Source organism: Drosophila serrata, unplaced genomic scaffold (genome assembly GCF_035046125.1).
Source record: "Drosophila serrata isolate PLE 108 unplaced genomic scaffold, ASM3504612v1 contig_240, whole genome shotgun sequence".
Taxonomy (NCBI): domain Eukaryota; kingdom Metazoa; phylum Arthropoda; class Insecta; order Diptera; family Drosophilidae; genus Drosophila; species Drosophila serrata.
The window spans coordinates 988245-1005687 of NW_028257138.1; the positions used below are offsets into that span (position 1 = coordinate 988245).

At 43.0% G+C, this 17443-nt stretch overlaps 3 protein-coding genes across 12 annotated transcripts in view; 2 read left to right on the forward strand and 1 right to left on the reverse strand.

Annotated features, from left to right (window-relative positions):
* pdm3 (POU-domain protein pdm3) overlaps nt 1–17443 on the forward strand; it is a 72624-nt gene that overhangs the window by 42811 nt on the left and 12370 nt on the right. The window lies entirely within an intron of this gene.
* Nucleotides 1108–2671, reverse strand: LOC110177891 (uncharacterized). Its single transcript, XM_020944862.2, has one exon. The coding sequence runs from the start codon at nt 2669–2671 to the stop codon at nt 1721–1723; it is 951 nt and encodes a 316-aa protein (XP_020800521.1). The 3' UTR covers nt 1108–1720.
* On the forward strand, nt 3097–4001 carry LOC110177937 (uncharacterized). The gene has a single exon (XM_020944922.2). The coding sequence runs from the start codon at nt 3097–3099 to the stop codon at nt 3835–3837; it is 741 nt and encodes a 246-aa protein (XP_020800581.1). The 3' UTR covers nt 3838–4001.

Genomic DNA, 17443 nt, shown 5'->3' on the forward strand with positions numbered 1-17443 from the left:
GAACTATACGGGCGTAACACTTTGACACGATGATTTTTGAGACAGTCAAGGATTACTTGATCTCAGAAAAAGAAAGGAAACATACTTCTGAAAGCCGAAATTTGTTAGCAATGATTTCATGGCCTGCAAGTTTGCAATTATAAGATCGAATCAGAAAATAAGTTTTTTTGCATTTCTTAAACCAATATTTATAAATTTTTTTATATAACAACTTTTTCGAAAAATCAAGGTTTAAGAAAACGTATAACTCTTCCAAAAAAGTATATATTTTAACCCAATATAAAATTTGAAAAAATTGCCCAACATTTCTTTTCCATTTGAGATGGCTAGATGGACTTGGCTGTTCATGCTGATCAAGAATATATATGATTTATAGGGTCAGAAATGATTCTTACACATCGTTATAAGCTTGCGAATAAAATTATAATTCCTTAAAAAGAAAAAAAAAATTGTATTTTATGTAAGATAAATTTAGCATACATGGCGTATACTTAACGTGATAATAATTAAGTACACGCCATGTGGTCTTAGGTGAGAATAGCTTGAATATTTATGAAAATAGTTTTGGTTAAAAATCTAGCTTAACAATTAAATTATAAGATCGAAACGGAAATAGATCAGTACAATGTTTATACATTTTTTTACATACAAATCTTTGCGACAAATCAAAGTTTAAAAAATTCATTATATTGATAAATCTGCATACTCAATTTAAAATTACAAAAAACTAAAATTTTAATACATTTTTGAACATTTTAACGCATAACCCTTTCTAAAATTAGAAACAAATATATAATAAATTTTTTTTTTTCTGTCTTAGCTAGATCGATGCTGAACAAGATAATATAAAATTTATAGGGTACCCTGTGGGGGCATAAAAATATGCAGCTCTCCCACATTACGAGAAATACTTTTTTACTAAGTGGGGCATCTTTTTTTTACGCTCTTAATTAAAGAGAATAAATTCATAAATAATAACCCTTTTCCCACACTGAATTAAACTTAGAAGCCTTAGATGTAATTTTGTCTGTACATTCCAGACACAAAAAGGAAGATATAGCGATACTTGTGAAATAAATCCCCTTTCCCAATTAATTATTAGTCAGATTTGGGTTAATTTTATATTGTAATTGCTGGTATTCAATAACTTTTGCAACGTAGTTGAAAATAGGTACTCAAATTGACCTAAGCATCAGCTTAATTTCTTGGTTTTCGTTAAGGGCTGAAACGCATTTGAAAATATGTACTCCGATCAACGCTGTGATTAAAACACCTTAGCTACAGGTGCCACCAACGGATTAGTCTATGTATTTATATTAGCCAATATCTTGATAAAGGGGGCTTTAGTGTACGTCATCCTCTGATCAGTGTTTAGCAATTGTCGAAATCTCCGCAATCGCACTCTGTGGGTGGCTTGGGCACCGTGGGCTCTCGTCGGCACTCCGAGTAGCTCGGAGACGGCGCCGGCCTCTTGGAGCAGTTCTTCTTCCGGGAGGTCCGCTTGCAACTGGGCTGCGGCTTATCCTTGCCCTTTGACTTGCAGTTTGAAGTTGAAGTGGACTTGGAGGTGCCGCTCTTCGAGCGGACAACGAATGGAAGTTGCATTTTGAATCTCGCCACTAGAATTTTGAGAGGCCTGAACATTTTGTTCCGAATTTGGATGTGATGTGGGATAGTTGGACCAGCTGCCTAGCTCCTCTGAATGCTCCGTCGCCGCCGCCTATGCCTCACCGCACTTGAGCATTGCGGACTTGCCCCGGGCAATTCGTCGCCGGATTTCGGCCCACACCTCGCAGGCCATGGGTGTGGCCAGGCATCTGCACTCGGTGGGTGGTGCCACGGTGAGCTCTTCCTTCTTGCACTCGGAAAAGCTGGGATATGGCGCCCGACGCTTCGTGCACTTGGTAACGCGGCGCGTGAGGGCGCAGCTGGGCGGGAACCGCCCTGGCTTGCAGCAGGGCAGTGTCCAACGTGGGCAGCTCCCGGCCGCCTGCGGCTCCTTGCACTTCATGGGGTTAACCATGGGCACCTTGGGTCGGGCGGTGGCCGCCTGGCTCTTGCGCTTGCGACGGCAGGGCTTGGGTCGAGGATGCTTCTGATGGATGCACACCTTCTTGGGCTTGATCACCAGTCTGGGGCACTCGGTCCATGTGACCTGGTATGCGCGAGCCTGTTTGTCCGTGATGCGATAGTGGGCGATATCCAGACGGACCGGCACGTCGCACATTGGCTCATACTCGCAGCCGGGGATGTCCCACATCGATGTAAACTTTTTGGCCTTCGCTTTCTTCGCCTTGGACTCTTTCTTCTCCTCCTCCTTCTTGGGCTTCCTGCCTTTGACCATGTCGCAGATGTTACCCTTGAAGTGCGCAGGACCGCATGACTTAGATCCCTCCTTCGCAGTGGTTTGACACTCCTTCGGTGCACCGCAGTTGTCATCGGAGCCACTTGGATCGACGTTCTTGCTGTAGCTGCGCATCTGCTGGCGCAGCACACTGGAGATATTGAGTGCCCCTCCTCCACCAGGTCCGGGATGGCAGACGGGTTTCAAGTCCTGGGTCCTGGACCAGTTGGCCTTTAGCTGGCTGCAGGAATCCATCAAGGAATCCAAGCAGGGCTTTATGCCATTTTCCACGAACACACGATACTTTTGACGCAACAATCGCAGCATATTGGTTTATTTTTCCTATTATTCATCAAATTTTGGTTAACAATGCCGAAAATAAGCCTAAAGAAAAAAAAAACCGAAACTGTGTGTGGAAAGGCCGAGGACTGAATGTACACTGAGTGTACCAGGCTACGTAAACAGGTTAGAATGGGATTTCCAGGCCTACTCTGTCCCAAGATCATTTTCCATCGAATCCCAAAAGCTTGTAATAAAGCAGGCCTTGGACTTAACTTCGTTGCCATGTGGTTGATGTGATAATGATTGAAGCTCAGTTTCATTTGGCTTCTCCTAAATCTCACATCGGCTCCGCGGAGCTGTTTATGTTTTCGGTTTCTCATTTATAGTTTGGAAAATTCAAAATCCATAAAAAAAATTGAAAGAAAACTTTACTTGGTTTCGGAATTCCTCTTCTAGCCAAATTTTTAGATATGTCTGCGATGTGGCGCAGCACTTTGACCGGGACGCGAAGCCACCTTTTGCCCCGGCTTTCGAGTGTCATTTCCGGACGGCTGTATGCCACCGATCACAATCCACCCCCCAAGTGCAGTGACTCGGCTGAAGGTGGCAAGTCATGTGGCAAATTGCAAGAGTGCGGAGATCTTCGGTACGAGAAAAAAGAGCCACCAAAGGGCGAGTTTCAGTTTCATCATTTGGTCAAGCAGCCACCAGAATGTTGCGAAGACCCCTGCCAAGAAAGGAGTCCGAAATTCGACGATTGCTACTATAAGATCTCCGACAAGGCCAAACGCGTATACCAGGTCACCTGGGTCGAGTGCCCGCCCATCCAGATCAAGCCCAAGAAGATCTGTTGCTTCAAGAACGCGAAGCATCCGCCCATTCAGCGTCGCAAGCGCAAGGACTTTGTGGCCGCCGCCGAGTGTCCCAAGGAGTGCACAAATGTGCCAGATGGGCCATGCCCCAAGATCAAAATGCCCGGCTGTAGGCCCGTGGGTACCACCTCTTGCTACATTGTACGCCGCAAGACCGACTGCACCAAGGTGAAGACGCCATATCCGGCTTTCTCGGAGTGTTCTCGCGGTCGCATTCGGCCGCCGAAGCGCATCGAATGCAACTGCCTGGCCATTCCAAGCCTGTGTGAAATTCTTGCCGAGCAGCAGCGGCAAGAGGGTAATCCCGGCAACAAGCAATGTGGCGGCAGCAGGGGCTAGGAGCTACCTCAATCGTGTGTAGTTACTATAACAGTTGAAATTGGGTCGCTTTTCTACACTAGAGTGAGTGTATTGTTAGTTGGGATATTCCGAACCCGATTCAGTTAACACCTTCCTTTCATGGGTGAAATTCCAACTTTAAATAAACCGAAACTCATACCATATTTGGGAATGTGGTTATATTTTTAGGGATCTTAGGGAAAGGTCTTTTGAATTAAATGTATAAAGGATTCAAAGTCCTTGCAATAAGATTCCTAACGCCTTATGCTTAAATTGTGCCTAGTGTTCGTTCAGATTGATAACAGGGTTATCTCTGGTTTTTCAAGAAAATTCGAAGAGATTTCCTAGGGCACCCCTGAAAAATAGACTGCAAATAAATGGAGTTACTCATCTTTTTATAAAAGACTTTACCCAAGTCGATTTCTTTTGCTGAAATCCGGCCACACTGCCACACTGGTTAGCCATGTAAATTGAAAACATTTGCCCAACTGCGGATGGGTATGCAAAGTGTCCCGTGAGGGGAACCACTGCGTGCCATATTAAAGTCGCCTTTATAGCAAATTACCAATTCAGATATATACGGGTACACACAAATCAGTTATACCCGGCATCTATCAGCATATTCTCCCGGCTGTGTTCGCATTTTGTTGTTCCTCTTTTGAATGCATGCAGGCCGTCACATTTATTCGAGTTCGAGTTTGATGTACGATCCGAAATGCATGTGCATAATCAAAAGGGGAGCGGTGGTTGCTCCATCTCCCGAAGACAATCGAATCCGGAGAAGAAGAACCAGATGAAGCAGGCTTCCCCAGCTGCGGAGACATAATTGATGGATGGGCCAGTCGACGACAGAAATGTTCTGGCAGAAACGCGGTCCTATATGATACATATGTGTGCGCCTACCTTTGCCTAAATAATGATGTCGCATTATTTATGCTGCTGCTGATTTGCATAGGCAAGCGCAGAACTTTGGGATCGAAGGATTGGGTAGATTGTGGGATATAGCGAGGCCCCAGCTCCGGGCAATGTGTGCGCTTTCTTTAATAAATGTTTAATTTATAATTGATTTCCTTACCACGACCTCCGCCTTGGCTGGCAAGACCTCGGAAAAGTTTCTGAACCGCAAAAGGATTTGCCCGCGCACGAAAACACTTAATTAATTCGCATAGACAGACAGTCGGACGGATGTGGCAGGGCAGGATTCAGCTTGGCCCACCCATCTGGTCAGGCACACCACACACACCCCCCCACACACACCATCTCTACATACACACACATGAAGAAATAATTAGAAATTAGAATAGAGAATGGAGAGGCCAAGCTGCCCGCCCACACACTGAGTTCAGCTGAGTTGCACCGCCCACAAAAGCCCCCGGAATCCCCAACCTCGAGTCCGCACGCCCCTTAACCCTGTCGCCACCCCTCCTCAAAGAAGCATATTTAAAATGTAGCCAAGTTTACGTCGACACGAGTATGATTTAAACTATATACTTGGACCCTTTTAGCAGACCAAAAGCCCAAGACAGCAGCAACCCGAATCGAAAACGTTGCTGTCTGCTGTAGCCCAAGCAGTTTCAATTTACTTATTATGCCTAGAGATGGGGGAAATCAGGAGGAACTATCGAAGTTTGGATATAAATATATTAAGAAGTAAATTTAAGGATATATCTATAGTATTACAATTAACTCTGTATAAGCATATATCCACTCTCTTTGGTTATACGTTATCAAGATGAGTTATTTCTTAACTCTTCAGCAAAGCTAAAACTTTAATCCATCTTAGAAACCCTTTCAGCCGCTTAAAATTACCATTATCGATATCGGCGATATAGCTGCCATCGCTAAGAACAGAAAGGCAGGATGGTCTAAGGACGAGACTGAAACAGGACAAGAGGAGGGCTTAATTTGCTGCTAATATCCGTTTACGTCTTTAGTTGCAAGAAAATTACAATATTTCGTGTGAGATAGTTGGCCCGCACCCACACTCACGCTATAGATACTTTTGTATCTAATTTAAATTTCCCAAATTCGGTTTCGCTTGGAACGAAAAAAAGAAAAACGCCAAGCTGGAAAATGAGAGCCTGGGCCTGGGCTAATTTCCCATAGACTTTGGTCCGCCGCGCAAGGGTTGGAACTGAGAAACTCTCGACGACTCTGCTCGGATTAAAGCCCGGCAAGTGGACACAGACATGGGCTCCGGCTGCTGCTTAGCCAAATTATATTATGACTTGTTTAAAATTCAAATTTGAAAACACTAAAATCATGTTTTCGATGTCTGGCCACCCCCGACTCTAAGGATAGTTTTCGGCAAGGGTTTAAGTAGCGCACGCGGCCAGTGCAAATACTGTGGGGATGGAAGTGGGTCCTGTTCCTGGGTGTCCCTGCTAAGGATTTGCCACCGCCTTTAGCCGGCAACTTTTGCTGTCCTGTCTGTCCTCGGCCTCGGCCCCGATCCTAGCTCAAGGCAATGTCCTTTGCCGACTACATATACGAGTGTCCCTGTCTGTGTGTCTTGGTGTGTGGGGGGTGTTAGTCTCTCTCTCTCTCTCCCTCTGTGGGTGTGTGTGTGTGTTGCCAAAACATAGTTTCTAGTTGCCACATAAATTTTGCATGCCCTGTGTGGGTGTGTAGTGTATGTGTGTGTGTGTGTGTGTGTGTGTGTGTGTGTGTCTTACGGCTTGGCCAACGAAAATTTGCTTTTAAACAATTTTAATGATTTCATTAGTCGTACAAGGAGCAATTTAATGAGGACGATTTCGGGGGGATTCGAAATTGATTTTCAGAAGAGTTGATAGAGCTTCGAATTGGGTTGATTTCTGGGGATTTTAAAGGAATACTTATTTACTTAAGTAAAGTCTGTATTATTGTTGAGAAACTTATTTATATTTAAATTTATTTTTGGAATAAGTTTTTACATGGTTTTCAGATTAAAAGCTTCATAAAGGATAACACATATCTACCTTATCAAACTCATTATCTTTTTGCCTTAATTTAATATAAACTATTTATTTAAGAGAGTTGTTACTTTTTATTTACATCTCTAAACCTGTGTTTCGTATATAAATATAATGACAACTCTTTGGAAGTATATTAACAAAATTCCTAGGCCTTATTTACAATTAAACATATGCTATTAAAATTTTAATTTCACTCTAGTATATAATAGTTTATATTCCCGATTTTGGGCTTTATTTTACAGCAGTTTTTTGTCTGAGAGAAAAACTATAAAATGTTTCCATTATAATGTAATTAAACTTTTATTTTTGTCATTTGTGTGCCTGGACTTGTCTTAGAACTTTATCCCAGCCAAAGTTGCTCTAAGCCTTAGATGCGACGCCATTTTGTCTTCTCCTTAGACACACACACACACACACACACACACACTAGCACTCATACAGCTCAGGACATAATTAGATTGCATAATGTAAGTGTTGCCCGTTGCCCCCCAGTCCAGCCTTGTGTACTTCAAGTCGGAGTCCTGGCAATTTCAATAAAATTTGCGTTTGGCCAAGGAATGGGGTGGCAGAGGAAGTGGCTGGCTTAGCCTGAAAAGCAGTCAAATGTCTCAGACACAAGCCACACACACATACATACACACACACGCACACATAGACCTCTCACACTCCTTGATGGCATCCAGGGCCTTAACCCTTTGTGGTTGTGAGTGTGCATGTGTGAGCTCTGGCCAAGGCAATGGCCTTTCAAAATTTTCGAATTTACGTAAATTTAACTTTCTTGAAATACACTTAACTGTAAAATTAATTATAAAAGGCAATTGTATGTGTGTGTGTGTGTGTGTGGTAGCCATATGTGGATGTGTGTGAGAATGTGAGGGTGTAATTTCAGGGGGCTTATGGTGATGTACACAGAAAGAATAGACGTGATATCTTGGGAAAGATGCATAAAGGATATCGAGATATCAGGGAATATATGATTGAAGATAAGTGTTAGAAGTGTTTCTTTAGAATTTGATATTATTTGTGTACTGGATATATTTATGTAAACTACAATTTAATATTTGAAAACAATTACTAAAGGAAAACTATTATCTTTTATAAAAACAATATTATATTTTAGGGTTTTATATTATGACAAGACTAGTATTTGCTATACAAGAAGGTTTAGAAATGCCTTTAACCCCCTAGAAACATATTCTCAATTTTCATGATGACCACAAAATTTGTAAAATTAATTTTATCTGTCCAATATATCAACGTATCCTTTATTTCTCCCGGTGTACACTTAAGTTTCTCTTAGTCTTTGACCGAAAAGGTGTTGGCATGGAATTTGCATAACCAACAAAACGTCAATTTCTTCAGAGAGCGAGTGAGAGAGAGCAGTTTGCATATGTGTGTGTGTGGGAGCATGTACAGTTGCGCCCATCGACATTTGCATACTTTCACACACACACGCACACACACACACAGAGTTAAGTTTGGTCCTTGTGTGCGAAAACACACTAATTAAATGTTGAAGGCAGTTTATATTGAGATGCCGCCCCACTTGCATGGCCAGCGGGCAGACAGAGGCCGAAACCAGGTGAGAGGGTGTATGTGTATATGTATTTTTGTGTGTGTGTGTGTGTGTCAGGATGGAAGGAGGGTGCATTATATAACCCCAAACCAACACCTGCATGTGTGCGAGCGTGTGTCGTAAGAAAATCTATAGCCTACGGTGCTCAAGCCCGAACCGCAAATTCAAATGTCTTCATTTTGCACATCAAACCAACTGCAGCCGCAGGAGCAGCAGCAGCAGCAGCAGCAATCCTGGCCCCTCACACACACACACACACACAGATAGACAGGACGAAGGAGCAACGCTTTACATATGTATGTTTGCTAAGGATTTCTAATTACATTCGGCATCGTCCAAGCAGGGGGGAAGCACAAGTGGGGGAGCCTTATGTAAAATATATATTTCACTGCCCTTAAATTATAATGGTTCATGTAAATCGAAGGGGTTAAAAGGATATAACATCTCAAAGACTGACCATGGGGAAAGGGATTTCTCTTTAATTTGTAAATATAAATTGATTTAATTTGAATTTATATTATAAAACTAAAAGAATCTACACATTCGCACTGCGGACTAATTACACATTAAGCCAGGCAATTATCCTTCTGACAGTTTGGCTAATGTCATGACTTGGGCCGTGTAGGCTCTGCTTTCTGCTTGCCACCTGCCCCGGTTTACACACGCAGACATTTTTAATTAAACGTAAATTTTTGCTCTATTGATTAGTTGCCAACAACTCGGGGAACTTTGGGTGTTAGTTCGGGGCGAGCATGTGCAGCCTTTGTTATTGCCAACGCATTAGTATTAGCGCATTGGATGACGTGAGTCCTGGGGAGGGGACTAGTGTGGTAGGAGCTTGACTTGACACGCAAACTATTGCGAAAGGGGGGTGGTGGTGGCAAGTGCGGTGCAGTGGCGTAAGTGGCAAGAGGGGGTGGCATCGGCGGCAGCCTGTCATTGTTCAACTGGCAGGCCACAGAAAAGGGAGGGGAAGAGAGCGAGTTTTCGGTTGCCAGTTTGGCGTCTTTTTAACACAATGACAGTTAATTAGATTGGGTTCGGGATAAGGATACCGCGAAGGATATATGCAGGTGTAATTGTTTGCAAACATTGGTGGATACAAGGTGTATACATTTCGCACAATATATACATATGTATGTTATCTTGGGGCTAATGGTGTGAAAAAGAGTTAAAACCTCAAGAAACCATCCGACGATCGATAATTGGTTAGTTGGTTTTGGTAAGGAAGTCATCAGTTATGTTTTTGATATATTTAAGGTGTCCATTAAAGGGTCTCGTGTGACATGCTTAGCTATACTCCATAGTTTTCTATAATAAGGGGTTAGAAATTTGGAATTATTAAGCCTATTATTTATGAGGAGGGTACTGTGTGTAAAATAATCACCTTTCTATATTTAGTTTGATTGATTCTTTATAAATTTTACTGTACAATTTAATGTTTTACCTTATCAACTATTGAAATGATAACTATATACCTTACTTGGTAGTCAAAGAAGTCGTATAACATGAAAACTTCATATTAATGACTTATTTTGTATACACAGTTATTAGTTCTGAATAGGTAATGGTGTGAAAAGGGCTGTAAGAGGCACAAAATCGATAGGAAGCGTATTAAAATATTGATTAAAATGTCTTGACAGCCGGTTTTGACCGCAGGAAGTTCTTCTTGGTCTTTGAATATTCAATGGGCCTCTAGGCTGCAATCACTGGGGGGGGGGTGGAAGTTCCTCCTACTCCTTACTATATCCTCCTTTCCTTACGCACTGCCTGTATATATACATGTATATCCTTTAACCCCCTCTCGCTCTAAGTGCTTCTTGATGTCCTGACCAGACTAACTAATGACCAACGCCTAAGCTAAAATATTGATCAATAAATTGCTGCAACGAAAATAACTTAAGACCCGAATGTGAATGGACAAATAGTTGATGCAGTTAGCAGTTAGCTTTTGGGTGGTTTACCCACATTTTTTGGGTTGCCTTGCAGTGGGTGGGTGGTTCTGGGGCTGATGCGTGGCCCCATCAACACAGACATCCTTGAAGCACACACACAAATACAGGGACAGAGAGAGGAAACGAAGCTAGCCAACCGAAAATATTTCAAATTCATGACAAATGCATAAGATTTCAACAATACGGGCAGAAAGAGAGAGAAGAGAGGCCTTGTTACATGTAACCCCAAACAGTTAAGTGCAATAAATACACACACACATACACACACAGAGCTGGGCTAGGCACAATCACAATCAAATAAATTACACAGCATTTAATAATTCATGCAAAAAGCGGCCACAAATACACACAGAGACCAGAAGGAGCAGCCTGTGTTGTTTGTGTGTGTGTGTGTTTTAAGACTTGATAATTTCAAAAATCAACAGGATATATGTGTATTCATAACTTCAAAATGCATTTCGACCACACACACACACACATAGCACACACAGACTTTTCTGGCAAGAAACAGCAATGGGTGGAAATTGGGCTGAATGGCTCCGATTTCGCCCCGTTTTCTCCCTTATCGGCTGTCTCGCTCTGGATTTTCCTGCTGCACATATCGCTCACATGCCATTGCACTCAATTAAAATCCTTTGTCGGACGTCTCTGTCTCGCTCGCTCTCTCTCCTTTGGTCCTGATGGGGTCCTGTCGTCGGCAGGCATCTCGCTCGCACGCAGGAGTTAAATTTTCGTAGCCATTTTTGTTATTTTGTAGTTTTAGTTTAAATATTTGATAGCCTGCATATTGATTGGTGCTCAGTGCAACGTGGCGCATGAGTAATAAGTTTTTCCTGGCTATATACAAGGCTTGTGGGGAAATATTTACTTAGATAACGGTTTGATTGGACTGCTCAGAGTGTTCTCAAGGTGTTTATTTTTTTTCTTGGACTTTTGGTCCAAATTAGCAGCTGCTGCCTCTCTCTCAGCACCACTAATCTGCAAATCCAAAGGAGCTTGCCATATTTTCAGCCTGATTATATTTGTGGCCAGCCCAGACGGAGGCTGAGTGCCGCCATTGTTGAGCTTAAGGTTGCACACAGTGTGCAAAATTGCAACAGTGCAACACTGCAACGCACGGCCATAATGTATGCTACAAATCTCGCCAAAGCAACGCATTTTGTAGCCATTTAAGCCACTTGCATAAATGCAGATGGCCGCCGCCCGAGAAAGAAAACACACTCGCAGAACCTGAAACCTGAGTTCCACGGAGAAGGAGAAGGCTCCACTGCTTCATGTGTGTGTTTGTGGGTGTGTCTGCCCCCCTTGAGGGTGTGTGTGTGTGTGTGTGCGAGGTGTGTGTTTGTGGCATTGACCAAGTGAAGGGGTGGCAGCGCCTACCAAGCAGGGCCACGGCTGCAGCCTGGACGACGTCGTCGTCGTCAAATGAATCTCATTTGCATTTAAATTAGGAATGAAGCCCGATTTGTTGTTGCCTTTTGGGGCTAAGAGTGGGTAGTGCAACTTCAAGCAATACACTGAAACAAAAAAATAACCAAAAGCGAGTCATAGATTAAGATGAAGTAGCTGGAAAATGTTGTTGACATTTTTCCGAGCATAAATTTCATTTTTAAGTTTCGTTTTCTTAACTTTAAACTTGACATATAATCATAATTTAATGTTATTGCTATCAATTTCTCTCTCTGCATCGTTAGGGCTGCTGGCTAGGTGCTGGGGTCGAATGGTGGTGAACAATTTTTAATGAAGACAGCGCAGCTACTTAGGCACCCATGCATGCATGCATGTCGCCTTTTTCGAACTCCTCTCTCTCCCCTGATTGCGGCAACGATTTCGAACTCACTTTTTCGGACGACAAGTTGGCCGATTGCATGGCAAACTAATGGCCAACAGCTTGGCCAAATAGTACACACACACACATTCTGGCAGGAGCAACTTCCGACCCCCTCTAGTTATGGCAAATATGTTAATAACCTTTCTTTCAAGCGGGTGGGGCTTAGACGGGTGCTCTCTCTGTACAAAATTTTAATTAGAAATGTTATATGAGTTGCACGTTTTCTGGCCTCTCCATATTCCCTATATATACATATGCTATGGGTTAAGGGTGCCCGGCAGATGAGTCTGGTCTGGGCAAGCTCATTTTCCAGTTGAATGGGGTTAATTTTTCAGAGTTTACTTGGGGCTCTGGTTAAAACTATAATCAACTAAAGATATATATGATGGGAAAAATGAATAAAAGAGTTCTGGGTAAGCCAGGGTTACTCAAAATACATATAATACAGAGTATTTAGCACTTACTTAGAACTAAGCTTAGTTCTTGTGGGTTACTCATCTTATCTCCTCAATGCTACTGCTGGGTTCGTCTATATAAGCTCACCCATTCGCAAAGCCATCGATAACATTCCTTTCAGTTGTTCCGGCCCGGGCAGTTCATTCATGTCCAACTTATGCATAGCTTGGCTTTAATTAACGCTAATGCGGCCATTACAACAATCTAAGATGGAAGCCAAGGCAGCCATGTTCCACCTTTGGCTCTATCTCTGTCCAACTGGGCGCTGCTGCCAAATGCAATGAATGCAGCTATTCATTTATGTCAGCGGTAATGACATTTTACATTCTGCATTGGGGATTGGGATCGCAGCTGGAATAAGGTATATGTATATAGGAATAGGAATAGGAATAGGAACTGGGCGTGTGTGTTGCCCATGACAACAGCGGAAATGCTGGTAGGCTCTCGCCTTCGAGGAGGAGGTGGAATCGGTATCCCCCTGTGGGCTCGGCTGCCATAGACAAGTGTCAGTGGTAATTGAAAATACGAATATTAATTCCAAAGTGCTCTACGAGGGCAGAACGAAAGTGTGGCATGCTCAAATAGCCATAGACATGGTGAAAATATTTCCAAGGAGAGTAATTGCATTTAAAAGGAACCCGTTGAAGAGTAATTAAGATATTAGAAGTAGTTTAGGAATAAGAAAAATGTATCTATAATTATTTTAAGATAATGTATTGGTATTATTTATCTTAAAATTTTCACTCTTCTGTGATATTTTGCCTTGAGTAAGGTGTTTTTTGGTCAAGTTGTCCAATTGATTCCCTCACAAACTGATGCCTGTACCAAAAGGTACTCCTTCCTCCTCACTCGTATTACGCATTCAATCACCTCGCTCCGGTGCATACACACCAAGAAGAGGCTTCCGTTGAGTAGCACCAACATCCAAAAAGGGGCGCCACCCCCTCTGGGAAAAAATCGCTGGGACAATAAAACGGGTGTGTTGGTCTACGGCTAAAACAAAAAATTTGGCTGTGCCTGCCTGGGAAATGGGAAATGGTGGAAAACTGGGAGAGGCAGAGAAAGCTCCGAGATGAGCGGAGGGTGCAACCAATCAGCGAGGCCCGAAAAAAATGTTACTTTTTCCTTTTCTTGATGCCAACGCAGCGGCGAATGAGAAATATAGAGGAAAAGCGTTAGCACTCGCTCGCACACATGTGTGGCGCCACCAAAAAAAAAAGAAAAGAAAAACATGGAAGGGAAAAGAGTCACCCAAAACGCCAAACTTTTGTGTGTTTCCTCGGCGGCTGCCTAAAAAATAAGAATAACAAAGGCGCAGCCAATAAGAAGGAGAAAACACAGCGGCAGACAAACAGCAAACAATACATTGGGGGGCCAACGAAATGCGATGGAGCATGCATGGAAAATCCTCAGAAAAGAACGTGAAAAACTAAAAAAGTCAGCACAACATTTGTGCGCAAACAAATGGTTAAAAACATCAGGAAAAACGGCAACAGGCAAACAGGTTCAAAAGGGTGCGTAAAATGGCCAAAATGGAGGCTCAGACGTGTGACTCAAAGGGCTTTTCGGGGAATGCGTTGCTCCAGGTGACAACTAAGCTGTCTCCGTAAACTCCTTTTAGATATTTATGATATTTAAAGAAGGTATTAGGATGTGAGTTAATAAAATTTTTTGACTTTGCTAGATTAACTTTTTTGTTTGAAATAAATATTTTTTTTATTGATTAAGATTTTAATTCCTATAAAAATATATTTGACCCTTGATAAATCATTACGTTTTCGGCCTTCGTATTCCGTCAAGGAAACCTAAAAAATCTGTATTCTAGGTATATTAAATCGATATAAAAATATATGCTAATTTTATTGTGTAAATCGAGGTTTTTCAAATTTTATAACTAAGGACAGGGGCAGATAAATTCAGCTGTTTATGATGATTAGGAATGAATATGATTTATAAGGGCAAATGAATCCTTCACTGCAAGGGTATAAATTTAAATTCAAAAGAAAGATACATATATTTAGATACACTGAAGTTTTTGTAATTAAATTGTAAACTCTGCTACTATAGTAGCTTAAAAGCTTAGTAAAATTCTGAAAAAAATGTAACTAGTATTACTATTAATTTAGTAAATTAATTAATAACCTCCAGCAATTATCTTTATTATCCCCATTTCTTTCCTATTTTTCTCCCACGTAAAAATCTATTTTCCCCCACCTAGCCCAGGTAATAAATAATTGTTTTGCCCATCAATTGTCAGCGCTGCTAAGCCTTTCTCCTTCTCCCCTCCAATCCCCAATCCCTTGTCCCAGCTCTACAACCAATTCCAATTAAAAATTTTGATGCAAATGAGCAGCGGAGAGGCAAACGAATCAGCTCCCTCGGGCTACATTGCGGCAATAAATGCCGCGACAGACACCCAGCCCCAGAGCCAGAGCCAGAACTCGGACCAGAACCAGAACCAGAACCAGAACCACCCCCACCCAAGCCATGCCTCTCATGGCTGACCACCCAAAGTCGATGGCCAAGAACTGGGGAGTTGTGCCACCCCCATGGGTGGCAACTTTTACTTTTTATTTTTGGGCGCAAAGAAATGGCATACAAAAAGAGAAAGAAAGAAGTGTGCCGCCAAAAGTGAAAAGCAAGCAAAAGTGCGAAGCTTTTTCCATGGGAGGAGTTGTTGGGGGGGTTGGCCAGGTTGAGGATTTATGCTCGGCCCAAAAGGAGTGGGTGGCTCGGGGCACACCCGTACAATTGCATTTATTTGACCAGAGCGCCGCCCGATGATGACCGCTGCTGCAGTGGACACTGGGAGGACCACTGCCCAATGTCCAGTGTCCAGTGTCCTGCGTCCAGAGTGTCCTGGCGCCCGGCGCGCCCAAAGAATAACTGCGGCTGACCAGCGACCAAGCAGTCAGAAAGTTGTAGCAAGCGACTGGGCTGTAAAAAAGAAAGCGAGGCAGAGAGGAGAGCACAAAATTAAAGGCACAACAAAAAAGAGAAAAAAAGTGGAGTAGAGTAAACGGAAAAACGTAAAAAAATTGGGACAGGCACAGGACTTTTTATTTTTATTTTTGGGGGTTGAGTTGCCGGTAGTCCTGGACAATGCTTGGCCTTCATTGTTGTCAAGCGGGCAATGTTGCCACCCAAAAGCCACCCTCCTAGCGCCCAGTGGGGTTGATTGAGTGGCGCGCCCATTGATGTTGCTGTTGCTGATGGACCAGGAGCAGCAGGCAGGACCTTCGCCCATCCTCCAGGCTTCCAGGCCTTTTGCCGTTTTTGTTTTGTTCCGTTTTTCCCATTTTCCTGCTCGTCCCACTACCCCCTCATCGTTCATCATTTTTTACACATTTTTGTTTTGGTTTTTGTGCTTCGCTGTTGTTTTGTTTCGTTTTTTGTTTTCTTTCGCTCATTCGCCATGCGACTGTCAGCTGCGCTCTGTCCATATAAGGGAAATCCCCCTCACTTATGCTATATGTGTATATAGAATATATATACACAGCCGATACATGCCCACGTGCCGGTTATGTGTATATAGATTGGAAATATATGCATGTATCGAGGAAAATTGCAATGTCTGCAGCTTGCAGCTTTTGTTTGTCGCCGCCGGTGGGTGGCTGTAAATTGCCGCTTATACTCTCTCTCGCTCTCTCCACCTTAATGGACATCACGGCGGAAATTGCGCAAGAAATCGCCGCGTCACATCAAATACTGGATGGACATTGCTTCTTTTTGTTTAGAGAGCTAATGGTTCGATTGATGGGCAGTTGATTTTTAGCAGGTTGTGTTAAGAGAAGGTATTGAAATGGAAAGATAAACATGAACCTATAGAATCTTTACAAATAAATGCTGAATATATAGCGAGGGGAGTTCCTTATGGAACCACAGATCTTGAGCTGCTTTCCCTACAAAAACAATCTCAACTCCCTCAATCACCTTTAGCAAAGCAATCTCTGCTTTTTACTCGAGTGTCCAAGTGGTGAAATTATCAATTCAGGCACACATAAAGCAACATAAATATTAATTGAAAAATATTTTCACATTTCGAGAAGGAAAACTACGTTGCACACTCACACTCGATGCTGTGATGAAATTATGTGCATTTGCATTAAACAAAGCATTAAATATGCAAAAGTGCAAGGCCCCGGCTTGCACCACGCCCCCCCAAAACAACGAAAAGAAAAAAAGTATCAGGAGGCTGAGTACGAAAGCATATTGCAGGGGCACTCTTTTTCGTGGATGTGGGCCTTGGTTGGGTGACCAAAAATAGAACAAGTCAAATATTTTTCGACAATTTATGAGCCGGCAGAGAGCAGCGTCTCCCTCTGATCCATGCAAAATGGGGTGGTGGCGGTCGAGGTTGGTCAGCTTGTAACGTGGTTGTCCTCCACATCCTTTTCTGCTTTCCCCCATTTTGCCATGGAAAAAATGCCATTTGCAATTAAAGCAAACAAGCAACGCAACCGTTCGGCGGCGATGTCGACTTGCCTCGCGTTTTCGCTTTCTTTTTGGCCCGGCTACTTTTTGGCAATTGCATTTTTTTACAGCCCACCCAGCGCACTCTACCCCACGCTACCCCCTCTTGCTCCTGTCCAAATGGCAAATGGCCGAGCGAGCAGGACCCAATGCCACCACCCAATACCCACCACCCACTCCTACCCTTCGGCTGGTCACATGTGTGAATTATAATTTCGCGTCGCGCTCAAAAGCATGCTGCATAAAAAAGCACAGACATCGAAGGAGAGACGGAGTGTGGGCTCTGGGCTGGGGAGCATAATAAGAAGAAAAGCAAAAGCAAAGGCTCTGCCATCGAGTTTTCCATTTCGCGCCGGGC

Bases quoted from the DNA above. Each gene is read 5' to 3' on its own strand.
- LOC110177891 (XM_020944862.2), bottom strand. From the start codon at position 2,671: ATGCTGCGATTGTTGCGTCAAAAGTATCGTGTGTTCGTGGAAAATGGC.
- LOC110177937 (XM_020944922.2), top strand. From the start codon at position 3,097: ATGTCTGCGATGTGGCGCAGCACTTTGACCGGGACGCGAAGCCACCTT.